Consider the following 14,106-nt stretch of genomic DNA (forward strand, 5'->3'; position numbering starts at 1 on the left):
GCTGCCCGCCCAGATCCCTGCTTCTGCACGGAAAAATGTCCGTGTGGTCTGAGGTTGCGGGTGCTGGCGGAGCACTCGGTCCTGAATTCGATGGTCTGCGACCATCGAGTGATGGGGGAGGTTCCCTTAGATGGAGGAGGCGTATTCCGTGAAAAATACACGTGCGGTCCGTTCGGCCAGCTTCTTACCGCGTACGGACGGAGTTGGCGATCCGTATGGAAGGCGGGGTTTCGCACGCACGGTCCTGGCCGCATAATCGGATCCGGCCGCACCGATCAGAATAAGGGCCTTAACGACCTACCTGTTTATCAACCACCCGGTCTTAGGACCCGGACCTTCGTTTAGCGTCCGTGCTGTGACTGCTTGGACTCACGACCCCGCCTGCTCTGATTTACGACCTGTCCGTCTACCCTCTCGCAGTTATGACCTGCCCAGCCTGTTTAGCGACCCACATCTCATTAGTACTAATATAGTAAGGGGTTTTATATAGGTTTGTTTAAAACTCAATTCGCTTAACTCCGCAACTGCGCATCACACCACTAATTACACTCAACCGCACAGATTGCAGGTAAAGAGCGGGGGAGAGAAGGAAATACCAGTAGGCGCCTTATGCACACAATTATGACAATTTATTGAATGAACACATAATAACAAAATCAATATAAAATTAATATAAAATTAATTAAACACGAATAGCATACACGTCGATATCAATAAAAATAAAAATAAAAATAAAAATAAGAATAAAAATAAAAATAAAAATAAAAATAAAAAAGAAACAAATTAAAAATGAAAAAAATGAAAAAAAGGGGGGTTTAAAAACATGTGCAAATAGCAAATAGCTTATTTGGTAGATGTATAGTTACCAAGTCCCGGTCGGTCTTTGTCATATGCGCATATGATACAGGTACTAGTGTCCCGAATTTTGGAGAGTAAAATACCAGCGCTCTGTGATGGTTTATTTGTATTGTAATCCACAGTAAGAATTTTTCGTTGTAAAAGGCAACCAGTAATTTGAAGAGCCGGTATAGTCGGCACTTACGTGTCGACGGAGACAAGAAACACAGTTCTTACTTGCAGGCAATATTTTGTAGCAGGTCCCGAAGTGGGAGAACGAGTTCACCGATGTACCCCACGCCTGATGGTGTCAGATGGCAAAACAGCCGCGCCGGCCAGACAGCCAAGCGCAAGCCGCTGGACACAGACGGAGGCTGCTGGACTGGTGATCCCGTGCGCTCTGCTATGAGCGTTGCTGCTGTGTGCCGTAAGGTGGTAGGCAGGCTGTACGTTGTCTCCGATAGCACACCACTGCTGCGCTACAGGGAACGGAGCGAGGACCGATGCAAGTTGACAATTTTGGAGCTCGGTAAATGCGAGATTCCTCCAGGTCCACTCGTTCAAATGGCGACAGCAGGGGCTCCCTTTCAAGACGCGTTTCGCCGCACCACGGCAGCTTTTTCAATTGAGGATGAAAGATTCAGCTAGGTGGGCTGGTCTTATACCTGGCTTGGTGATGTGCACAGGTGTATATGGTCAGTACTTAATTGCTTCACTTTTTGTGCTTTCATTATCGTTTCTCACGTATAAATGTACTTAGATAACTATTTAATATAGCCATTTTTATACAAAAATCAATATTTTGCACTAGCACATGTATATATATATGATTTATCGTTGGCATATATATCTTTAATAGAAAATAATAAAAAAATATAATAGAAATAAATAAATTAAAATTAAAAATAAAAATAAAAATAAAAATAAAAATAAAAATAAACAAAAATAATTAATAAAAAATAGATATTGAAATGAATATGAATATACATAAATATATATATATATAAAAAACTTTAGACAATAGATATATGCAGACGTATCTGATTTTTGTTTATTGGAAACACATTTTCTACTTTTCAACCAGTTTAAGAAATTTATACTGACAGACTATTCCTATAATGGTACATCCTTAAGGGATGAAGAATTTTATTTTATATTGTTTTAAATCCAGCTGTATTAAGCCAGCAATATACAACATAGTAGCCCTTTCTTTTATTTAAAAAAAGGGGGGGGGGGGGGGGGGGAAGAAAGGAGCACTAAAGGGAACTTTGTTATGAGACAGCAGCAGTCATATGGTATATTAGCCCGTATGGGGCTGAACTCCAAATGATATAACGATATATATCACAAATACATTTACAATATGTCGAACAAGACAGTGAGAGAGAGAGACTATTCGTCGAGTGCATAGAATGTATGAGATGTAGATTCATTCAATACAGATGGGACGTCTGGATCCCTAAATTTGAAACTAAATATAATGCCAGATTGATCTTAATGGCATATCGGCATTAAAACCGGACATGTGTCGGTATTTTTGAATGTCGATTAGATTGAAGTACACATAGGAGAGAGAGACAGAGGAGAGTCAGAAAATCATTCATTGTTGTAATAAACCGTATTTATCGGTGTTTTTAAATTTTACTCTAATTGTATATACCAATTTTAATGTTTATATAGCTTTTTGTATGTGTATTATTATACAGGATTTCACATATATGCAAAATTTTACATATATGCAAATTTTAAGGAAGGAGAAAACATTGAGAATTTTTATTTGATTATAGTTCCAATCAAGTTAGGAACTATAATAGAATACACCCACGAGAGGGTCCCAGAATTCAACAACAAAATCGCACAAGACGGTATAAATCACGTGATCAGTCTTATACTAGGACACGCGATAGACAGATACCTAGAGAAGTTTCAGAATCCAACTTAGAACCATTGGGGGACAATAAAAATAAAAATAAAAATAGACAATATGAACAAGCAAATACGTCATCTCCAAGGTGGAGACAGGTTTCCCATAAAAGGAACAGGAATAATCACTATAACAATACTAGAGAGGAACAATATCATCAGAAGCCTTTTTTAGGGAGACGAAGGGGGGAACCCCTCACCCCAGAGACACCAGAAAATTATTATTATCACCAAAATCGTTACCAGCCACTCACCAGAACCCCAAAAAGAGCAAGGGATCTAGATCAAGAGGGAAACGAGGAGGAAAGAGGAAACAAAAATCAAAGATTCAAGTAACCCCAACAGGTATTTTCAATCTGTCCTCACGAATACTAACACCCGTGGAGGAAGCTGTGCTTTCCAGGGGCATGAAATTCGCTCCCACCTCCACGCCAAACTTCTTTGAACTCTTTATTGAACTAAATAGGTTCATTAGAGCATTGTGCAGGCAGAGATTCTTTGCACATGCACCCAACAGCATAGATGATACAGATATAGATATCTGTCTAGACCATAATGATGAAGAAGGCGTGGAGATGTTGAGCGAACTGCTCCTGGAGAGTACAAACGATGATTTAGTGAGGGAAGAGACACAGATATATAACACCAATCGTAAAATCTTTAAAAAACCATCACAATTTTTTCCCCTTCAACATAAATCAAGTGCTATTGATACCTTTTATAAAAGTACATTGGAAGAATTCCAAAAATTGTGCGACACCAGAGTACACCAGAGTCTTTTTAATTTGTCACAGGAGGAGAGAAAAGTTCTGAAAAGTTTGTCTGAAGACCCCTCCCTTGTCATTAAGGCTGCCGACAAGGGAGGGGGTGTGGTCATCCAGAATGTTGACGAATATGTAGGGGAGGCCAAACGTCAGCTGGCAGATATTAAATTCTATAGAACTCTAAAAAATAATCCAATGACAGATTATCAGCTAGAATTAAAAACACTACTGGAAACAGCTGTAGATGAATGTGTCATCACGAAGGATGAGTTCAGCTTCCTCTACCCCCTCCACCCTGTCACCCCTATATTTTACCACCTCCCTAAAATACACAAGACACTACAAAATCCACCTGGGCGTCCTATTATTTCGGGGATTGGGGGTCTTACATCTAATTTGTCACAGTATATTGATAGTTTTTTACAACCACATGCCTCCTCTCTGAGATCCCATATCAAGGACACCACCCACTTCATCAAAATGGTGGAAGGCACCAAATGGGACACAGGTTACCAATTGGTGACCTGTGACGCCCAGGCCTTATATACTAACATCCCCCACCAAAACGGGGTCTCAGCAGTGGATGAAGCTTTGAGAAAAGATACGGGTATCTCAGAGAGGAGTCGGGAATTTATTTTGGCAGGTATTAGATTTATTTTGTCACATAATCACTTTTTATTTGATCACTGTCACTATCAACAGGTCCTCGGTACAGCGATGGGGACCAGGTTCGCTCCCAGTTTTGCAAACATCTATATGGGGCAATTTGAAGATCATTACATCTGGAGTGGGGACTGGGATGCGAACCTGGTCCTCTACGGTCGCTATATCGACGACCTGTTTTTCATTTGGCACGGTAGCACTGAATCAGTTGATAATTTCGTTAGGCACCTTAATCACAACACTTATGGTTTATCCTTCACCCACTCACACCACCCTACACTTATGAGTTTCCTTGATGTCACGGTGGAGGTGGTAGAGGGAACTCTAGCAGTTTCTGGCTACAAAAAGCCAGTCGACGTTTGTAGTTTTATCCCCTACTCCAGCAATCACAAAAAAAGCTGGCTCAACAATGTTCCAAAAAGTCAAATACATAGGATAAGACGCAACTGCACATCAGACATCAAATTTTCAGAACAAATGAATAGCCTCCTTGAGGAGTTCAAAGAGCGCGAGTATCCCCAACCTGTCCTCGCTGAGGCTCTGGAGTACGCTGGCACTCTAAATCGTAGTGAGATTATCGCTAACAGTAATAAACAGGGTCCAAATGACAGAACTAAAAAAGCAGGTAAATTCAAAAATGGAGATAGAAATAAATTGTGCTTTATATCTAAATACAACGTAGCGGCTAGCAAAATCTCTAATATCATTAAGAAAAATTATAGACTCCTTAGCACCGACCCGGTCCTTAGTGGTAAACTGGAAAAAGAACCAACGATTATATTTAGACGTGCACGTAACCTAAAAAACATCTTGGCACCTAGCTTCTTTAGGGGGTCTACAGAACATAAAAGTGGGACCACACAGAGTACTATTGTGGGACCTAAAGTAAATGGTTTTTACAGATGCAATCATACTCAATGTATGACTTGCAAACATGTAATAAATAAAACCCAGAAAATTACGGCATCACATCAGGATAAGACCTACAACATAGAGACTTTTATTAATTGTACGACTAATTATGTGATATATTTATTAATATGTCCATGCAACACCTACTATGTAGGACGAACTATTCGTCCTCTCAAGACTAGAGTCTTAGAACATAGAAGAAATATAGTGAAGAAACTCACTAACCACAGTGTTCCCCGCCACTTTGCAGAACATCACGGTGGGGATCCTGTGGGCCTTAAAGTGGTGGGTTTGGAGCATATAGCCCACACTAGCCGTGGAGGAGACCGATTCAGGACTCTATGTCGACAAGAGGCGGCATGGATCCTGAAGTTACAGACTCTTAAACCCCACGGTATGAATGAGACTATAGATCTGGAATTTATTTAAAGTCAAATTTATTTGTTGCGACTCTAGTGTTATACTTAAAATACCTTACCAAAAATAGATATAAAAAAGACTTTTAATAATGTTTCTTCCCCCTATATATAAAAATTCTCAATGTTTTCTCCTTCCTTAAAATTTGCATATATGTAAAATTTTGCATATATGTGAAATCCTGTATAATAATACACATACAAAAAGCTATATAAACATTAAAATTGGTATATACAATTAGAGTAAAATTTAAAAACACCGATAAATACGGTTTATTACAACAATGAATGATTTTCTGACTCTCCTCTGTCTCTCTCTCCTATGTGTACTTCAATCTAATCGACATTCAAAAATACCGACACATGTCCGGTTTTAATGCCGATATGCCATTAAGATCAATCTGGCATTATATTTAGTTTCAAATTTAGGGATCCAGACGTCCCATCTGTATTGAATGAATCTACATCTCATACATTCTATGCACTCGACGAATAGTCTCTCTCTCTCACTGTCTTGTTCGACATATTGTAAATGTATTTGTGATATATATCGTTATATCATTTGGAGTTCAGCCCCATACGGGCTAATATACCATATGACTGCTGCTGTCTCATAACAAAGTTCCCTTTAGTGCTCCTTTCTTCCCCCCCCCCCCCCCCCCTTTTTTTAAATAAAAGAAAGGGCTACTATGTTGTATATTGCTGGCTTAATACAGCTGGATTTAAAACAATATAAAATAAAATTCTTCATCCCTTAAGGATGTACCATTATAGGAATAGTCTGTCAGTATAAATTTCTTAAACTGGTTGAAAAGTAGAAAATGTGTTTCCAATAAACAAAAATCAGATACGTCTGCATATATCTATTGTCTAAAGTTTTTTATATATATATATATTTATGTATATTCATATTCATTTCAATATCTATTTTTTATTAATTATTTTTGTTTATTTTTATTTTTAATTTTAATTTATTTATTTCTATTATATTTTTTTATTATTTTCTATTAAAGATATATATGCCAACGATAAATCATATATATATACATGTGCTAGTGCAAAATATAGATTTTTGTATAAAAATGGCTATATTAAATAGTTATCTAAGTACATTTATACGTGAGAAACGATAATGAAAGCACAAAAAGTGAAGCAATTAAGTACTGACCATATACACCTGTGCACATCACCAAGCCAGGTATAAGACCAGCCCACCTAGCTGAATCTTTCATCCTCAATTGAAAAAGCTGCCGTGGTGCGGCGAAACGCGTCTTGAAAGGGAGCCCCTGCTGTCGCCATTTGAACGAGTGGACCTGGAGGAATCTCGCATTTACCGAGCTCCAAAATTGTCAACTTGCATCGGTCCTCGCTCCGTTCCCTGTAGCGCAGCAGTGGTGTGCTATCGGAGACAACGTACAGCCTGCCTACCACCTTACGGCACAAAGCAGCAACGCTCATAGCAGAGCGCACGGGATCACCAGTCCAGCAGCCTCCGTCTGTGTCCAGCGGCTTGCGCTTGGCTGTCTGGCCGGCGCGGCTGTTTTGCCATCTGACACCATCAGGCGTGGGGTACATCGGTGAACTCGTTCTCCCACTTCGGGACCTGCTACAAAATATTGCCTGCAAGTAAGAACTGTGTTTCTTGTCTCCGTCGACACGTAAGTGCCGACTATACCGGCTCTTCAAATTACTGGTTGCCTTTTACAACGAAAAATTCTTACTGTGGATTACAATACAAATAAACCATCACAGAGCGCTGGTATTTTACTCTCCAAAATTCGGGACACTAGTACCTGTATCATATGCGCATATGACAAAGACCGACCGGGACTTGGTAACTATACATCTACCAAATAAGCTATTTGCTATTTGCACATGTTTTTAAACCCCCCTTTTTTTCATTTTTTTCATTTTTAATTTGTTTCTTTTTTATTTTTATTTTTATTTTTATTTTTATTCTTATTTTTATTTTTATTTTTATTTTTATTGATATCGACGTGTATGCTATTCGTGTTTAATTAATTTTATATTAATTTTATATTGATTTTGTTATTATGTGTTCATTCAATAAATTGTCATAATTGTGTGCATAAGGCGCCTACTGGTATTTCCTTCTTTCTGTATACTTTTTTGGGGGCGGCATCCCCCTCCCAGAGGGCAGCCATTTGCACACAGTACTCAAACTTTGGCCCATAGCGCTCAAAATATATTGTATTTTGTAAAGAGCGGGGGAGAGCCAAGAGGAAAGTCAGTTGAGGAGAGATGGGGTGTTTCACTCATGCATGGCCCAGGCCTGCTGAGGGGAGCAAAAGTCCCAATTGCAGTGTGGCTTTGCACCATTGTATTTTTCTCTGAAAGGATATTGCCACTCTCCTTGTCTTGTATTGTGTCACAACAAAGGTGGCAACCCTAAATGTGTAGACCATGTAAAGTGAATATCTGATCATAGAGAGACCTAAGTAAACAAATTGTACAGGTGTCCTATAATTAATACTGTATATTGCACACACAGCTATGTAATGTAATGTAGGCAATTTGATGTTGCAAAAGTGGCAAATTGGACTGACATTGCTACAGTGTGTACCCAGTTTAACTAGTCGCTACAGTTAGAGTATATTACCACCACTCTATTCCTACGTAACCTGGGTTATCAACTGATGTGCAATAATGGCACCCAACGTTAGCCAAGTTACTGTTTAGCATCTATTTTTCTTGTGTGTGTATATGTGTGTGTGTGTATGTACAGTATGTATGTATGTATGTATGTACGTAACAACCTGTTTAACAGCCGAGGTAGTGTGATAGTAAATACCATTACAGCTTTATAGCCCATCTTTTACAGCATCATTACCCCTGTATTTAACCACTGTTTGGTGATTGTTCCCAACAGCATTTAAGTATCCTGCTATTATTGTAAACTAGTTTAACCTGTTATATTGCTGTTTGCTAATGTGCAATCAATTATTTCATTACACACCTCTAGCCACCACCAATTCAACCCCTTCACTCACAATAAATATACATGGAAGTTTAGCTAAATCCACGTATCGGTGTACTACAAATTCTGTATTTGCAAGGAAGTTGAGCCTTCTGATGCAGAGCATAGCTGCATAGATAACGTGCTAATGCCATTTTACAGAATGACTATATGGCCAGAAGCAGGCTTATTCACACACAGTGTTTCTGTAATATGTAATATCAGCTCTAGTGCAAGATGTGACCTTCCCCCCTTGCTTATGTAGCTTAAGGTTAGGTTAAGATGTGGACAGTGTGGACCCTAGTTTCTTACACCAAAATACATATTTCAATTGTCAAACTGGGGCATGAAGAGCCCACTAGGTGAATGCAGTGGTAGGGGTACATGATTGGAGGCTTAGCCTTAGATAAATTTAGCGAGTTTTATGGTCTGGGCCTCTTAATAAATATATATATATAATATTAACACTGCTAGTACATGCATGACAATGACCCAGATTTATAACAATGTACTGTAAGAAATACACCATAGTCCTGTGCAGTATAATGTAACATGTATTAAGTATAATTCATGTTCACAATCTAGAACCTGATTCCTAGAGGAGAGGCTAGGCCCCTAAGAATTGGGATTTTCCAGGGTTTTCCCCTGTACCCCAGTGTGACCCGGTTTCTGTTATTGAAACAGAAGATCTTTACCCTCCCCATCTCCAGCTTATCGGAAACCTTTACCAAAAAAGATTATTTCACAATTAACAAATAGTTTTTTGAGTTTCCAGCAACTTTCTAGATGTCTTAATAATAGGCGTTACTACAAGGCACTGATGCATTTGTAAGAGATGCAGTGTGCGCACTGCACAATGGCCCCTAGGAAGCTGCACTTTAAGAGATGAGGAGGCCTGTAAGCAGCCGTATGCACCAATTATAAATATGCCACTGCCCCTGGGTTAAAGGGGGTACACACCGCAGGCCCTGCACTCGTTTTTTCAATACTATGAGTCGACAGCATCAGTGCTGCAGAAATCTAGGGGACCCTAGCGCTGCAGTCTACACATGTGCAGTAAACTCTGGTCTACATCGCTACCGGATAGAGAGGAGTTGGCCCAGATGGAGTCAGCAACACAGGCCTCCTCCTCAGGGCCGGTGCAAGGCACCGGAGCGCCCCAGGCGAGTCGGGGTGGGGGCGCCCCGGTGCCGGGGGGAGGGGGGGTGGTACCTGTGTAAAAAACTTGCGGCCCCGGCGTCCCTGCAGTGCTGCTGGAGCGGTCAGGGGTGTCCGTGCCGCAGGGGTACCTGCGGCACCGTCATGTGTATAAAGCTGGCTGCGGCCGGAGGGGTCCCTGCAGTGAATAGAAAATAACTAGCGCTTCCCGCGCCGCCGCGCTAGTTATTTTCTATTCACTACAGGGACCCCGCCGGCCGCAGCCAGCTTTATACACATGACGGCGCCGCAGGTACCCCTGCGGCACGGACACCCCTGACCGCTCCAGCAGCACTGCAGGGACGCCGGGGCCGCAAGTTTTTTACACAGTTCGCTGGGGGTGAGGGGCGAACTGCCGCCCTCCAGGTCCCGGCGCCCTAGGCAAATGCCTAGAGCTGCCTAGTGGTGGCGCCGGCCCTGCTCCTCCTCCCTAGATGTGCCCCTGTTACAAGGAAATGTTTTATCTGTATAATATAATTACAGGTGATCCGTCCCATTTTCATCACACACAGTGACTATGGAGCCACCACAGAGACAGAGGCAGGACATATCATCAGGTGAGGACAGGAGGACCATTAAGGATAGTGGTGAGGGCATGGGAAGGGGGTGGAGCTGACTGAGCTGACCCAGCATAAATAAGATCCATGTTACTAGTGTTTTTAACATATAGTTATTATTTTAAAGTGTGTTTCAAGCGAAGGCAGAATCTGAGAGACTTCTGCACTATTTTATATGTCAGATTTGTTAATAAGCCCCAATTGTAAGTTGTATGTCATTATAATTGAGGTGGGGGTGCTGCCATAGACAATAAGCAAGATCAATTGTACAAAATAAGGCAGGATGTAGTATGAAATGTTTCTGTGTTTATTATTATGACCACAGAGATTGTATCAGCTTCTGAAAATCAGAGCAGAAGGTTTTTGCTTTGAAATAATTCAAAGTTAAGTATTGGTGGAAGAAGGTCGTCTTAAACTGGTATGAGAGCACCCTGCGTGCAGAGATTGGGTCAATAAACTACAACTCCCTAATCCAATGGAATTATGCATCCAACAGTTTCCACCCAACTACTGTTGGAATTCTGTACAACAAGCAAAAATACAGTACTAAACTGCAGAGAAAGTACTGTAACACAATACAGAGTTTGATGTAGATGGGGTTCAGGCCACACAGTCCCAAAACTGGCTTAACAGTATGTTAATTTTAAGGCAACCAATTAATGCCATCCAGTGCTATATCTTCGGAAAAAACAAGCCATACTGTATAATTGTATTTACATTTTTAAAAAGTGCTCAGATATGTGAACCCTTTGGGGGATATTCAATCTTCAGGTCACGGCAGGCGAGCTTGCTCGCCTGCCGTGACCCAGTCCCGTTCTCGGTCAGCTCGACCGAGAACACGCAGGCGGGATTCAATGTCCCGCCTGCAGCGAGTTGCGAGTTGCGGCCGGGAAGTGACGAGCTGCAGCCGGCAGCTCGTCACTTCCCGGCTGTTCTCGGCAGAACGAGCCCGACAGCTAGAAATGTCGGGCTCGTTCTGGCAGGAAACCCTGTTCAATGCTGTCGGGGAAGACAGCATTGAATAGGGCCCGTCGAGCATCTCCCCCACGGGAGATGCTCGACGGAGATTGAATATCCCCCTTTGAGTGCCAAATGAATTTGTCAAAAACGGTGTGAAAATTGCCAAGCAAACATTTTTATTCACGATGACCTGTAATGTTTACTGTATATAGGAAATATAGGGTGACATTTAATAGGGCCCGATTTGCCATTTTTGGCCTACAGCCAATCAGTGCTGAGTGCATCCAAAGCACTCTGATAACGCGATTCTCTGCTGTCAGTATATCGGAGGCAGCCGGCTCAACCCGCAAGCAGTGCGGACTGGGACTTGTAGTTCACCTGTAAAAAGCAATGTTTTTTTGGTGTGATTTCAGAGTATCAGGCTGGTGTCCACCACACATGGATGCCGGTGACAGCCCCGGGCTTCAGCCTGGGATGGGTGAAGCCTGGGGGGGAGGGACCCCTTTATAGGGGGGGTCCCCACTCCCCCAGGTACCCCGTCCAGTGCTGACCAGCCACGGTGAGCATGATATGGCCGGGGGACCTTGCATATGTTCTCAAATTTGCACTTTTTTGCCGCAAATTCACATCTCATTAAATATGCAAATTCGCGACAATTTTTTTTTTTTTTAAAGTGCGATTTCGGAAAATGCGATAAAATCGCATCCTATTACATTTCGTCCATAAGCTTTTTTTTTCACAACATTTTTGGGGGAATTTATATAGCAAATGTGAGGGACGCTAGCATTTTTAGCCGATATTTTGCGCACGTCTTTTTAGCAGATATTTATGCATGGCTCTCACAGAGATGTTGGCATTCAAAGGGTTAATATTTATATGTATCATCATTATTAATAAAATGAATAATAATAATAATAATAATAAATAATTATACCTACAGCACCTCCCAACTTTGATCCTCTGTAAGCGGGACCTGCTGCGCCGGAGGCATTAAACAACATTAGTTTTCATGATTTTTCCTGATGATTGACCAGTTTTTATATTTTTATAGGCTATCCATTTTTATGGATGAGATCATCCATAAAAATAAAATTTCTTATGAAAACACAGAGGTTCGGAACCTAAGTGTTTTTGAAGCCACAGACCCATTTTCTTAAGAAAATAAGCCTGCTTTCAGGATTCTCAGGAAAACAAATTCCTCGATAAGCCAAGGCCCACACAATTTCCCATGGTAAGTTCCTAGAGTTACAGTATTACATACCCCCATTGCTTTCTGTTGCTTATTGCTACAACAGTCAAAGTAACCTGCACTGCACTGTTCCTACATATTAATAAAAATAATATTTAAATAGCGATCAGAGCAGTGGCGGGCTGGGTCATGGGGATGAACATTACATACATGTGGCTGGCTGCCGGACTCATGCAAAATGATGACTGCAGGCAGAACGGTAGCAGCTTCAGGAAGAGGGTAACACAGACTTAGTGTCTGCGGGGGACAGGCAGAACGGTGGCAGCTGCACAATGACTGAGCTGTTCTTGTTGTATGAAGCTTGTGAAGTGATAAGGTGGCGATAAAGTGGAGATAAAGTAGAAGGTGATAACCCCCCAGCCAATCAGCTACAGAATATTTGAAAAATTACAGTTGATTGGCTGGAGCGTTTTACTTTTCACCTCCCACTTTATCTATTCCCCAGGCTTAACCCTGGTGAAGGCCTAACCCTAACTACATCTGCCCCTGTGCTCTGCCTCCATTAGCTCCTCACTGCACACTGCTCTACTGCAGTGTAGAAAGCCACCAAGGAGCCAAAAGAGCAGGATAGGAACACCAATAGAAGTACATGAGACCACACCAAAATAAAGCAGGCCATTTAACTGGGGAGAGTATTGTAGTAAGGACTTTGAAGGTTCTGTGGGATGGATATTAAAAGTGCTGTGGGGGAGCCATTGAATAGTGATGGGGTCTTTGGGGTGTACAGTGTTTGGGTCAATGGGAGTGCTGTGAAATAAACATTGAAGTTAGTGGGAGAGTGGGAGAGTGCTGTGGTGTGGACACGGGGGGGGGGGGGGTTCCCTTAAACACATGACGGGGGGCCGGGTTGTGTGTGTGTGTTGACCCGCGGGGGGGGGGCGGGGCGGTTGTGTGTGTGTTAACCCGGGGGGGGGGGGCTGAAGACTGCATTGGCTTTGACCCTGTATTTCCAAAAACGGGTGTGCCAGTGTCAAAAAAACGCCACTTAAACGGTAATATACCGTTTAAGAGATGCGGTGTGAAAGGGGTTTTGCCTGGCAGACCCGTTTTTGGAAACATTTTCAAATACAGGGTCAAAGCCAGTTATGCGGTCTGAAAGCAGCATAATTGTTCTCTACTGAAGTAAATAAAACATCAGTTCTTATGTAGAAGAAAGAACAGAAAACAAAGTTCTTACCTTAAGTAATTTAATTTCTCTCATTGCTATTTTTTTAACCATCTTATCATCTTCACTTTCCAAGAATTTCTTGATGGCTACTATCCTGCCGCTTTCCTTGTGTCGGCACTTAATCACCATGCCATAGCTTCCTTCTCCCACCAGACCCAGATTTTCATACTTCTCCATTGCGACTGTGAGGTATTTACAACAGCAACTGCGGGGAACAATTGTCAGTAGATGACTTAAGGATCCTAATGGCATCAATAAAACACAATGTATTGTGTCACATTAATAACAACTGCTAAACTAAACAGCTCATAAAAAGGGCACTGATAAATCTGTCATTGTTGCTGGTGGTCTCAGTTCTAATGAATATTCTCACAGTGTTTATGTAGCATGTTTACTGCCTTTGCATTTAATTATTTGGATATTGTCATTTGATATATTACAACACCTACTTATTCCTCCTTATATGCAACCATCTATCTATGC

The 14,106-nt window shown here is 41.5% G+C and overlaps 1 protein-coding gene across 3 annotated transcripts in view; it reads right to left on the reverse strand.

The window, feature by feature from the left end:
- The window catches only part of CDKL2 (cyclin dependent kinase like 2), an 87,724-nt gene that overhangs the window by 53,375 nt on the left and 20,243 nt on the right, over nt 1-14,106 (reverse strand). For all 3 annotated transcript variants that reach the window (XM_083179166.1, XM_083179164.1, XM_083179165.1), the window contains exon 2: nt 13,633-13,828. In XM_083179166.1, coding sequence (XP_083035292.1) covers nt 13,633-13,828 — 196 coding nt within the window. The remainder of the gene's footprint in view (nt 1-13,632; nt 13,829-14,106) is intronic.

The sequence above is a fragment of the Crinia signifera genome, chromosome 1 (genome assembly GCF_055691185.1).
Source record: "Crinia signifera chromosome 1, ASM5569118v1, whole genome shotgun sequence".
NCBI lineage: Eukaryota > Metazoa > Chordata > Amphibia > Anura > Myobatrachidae > Crinia > Crinia signifera.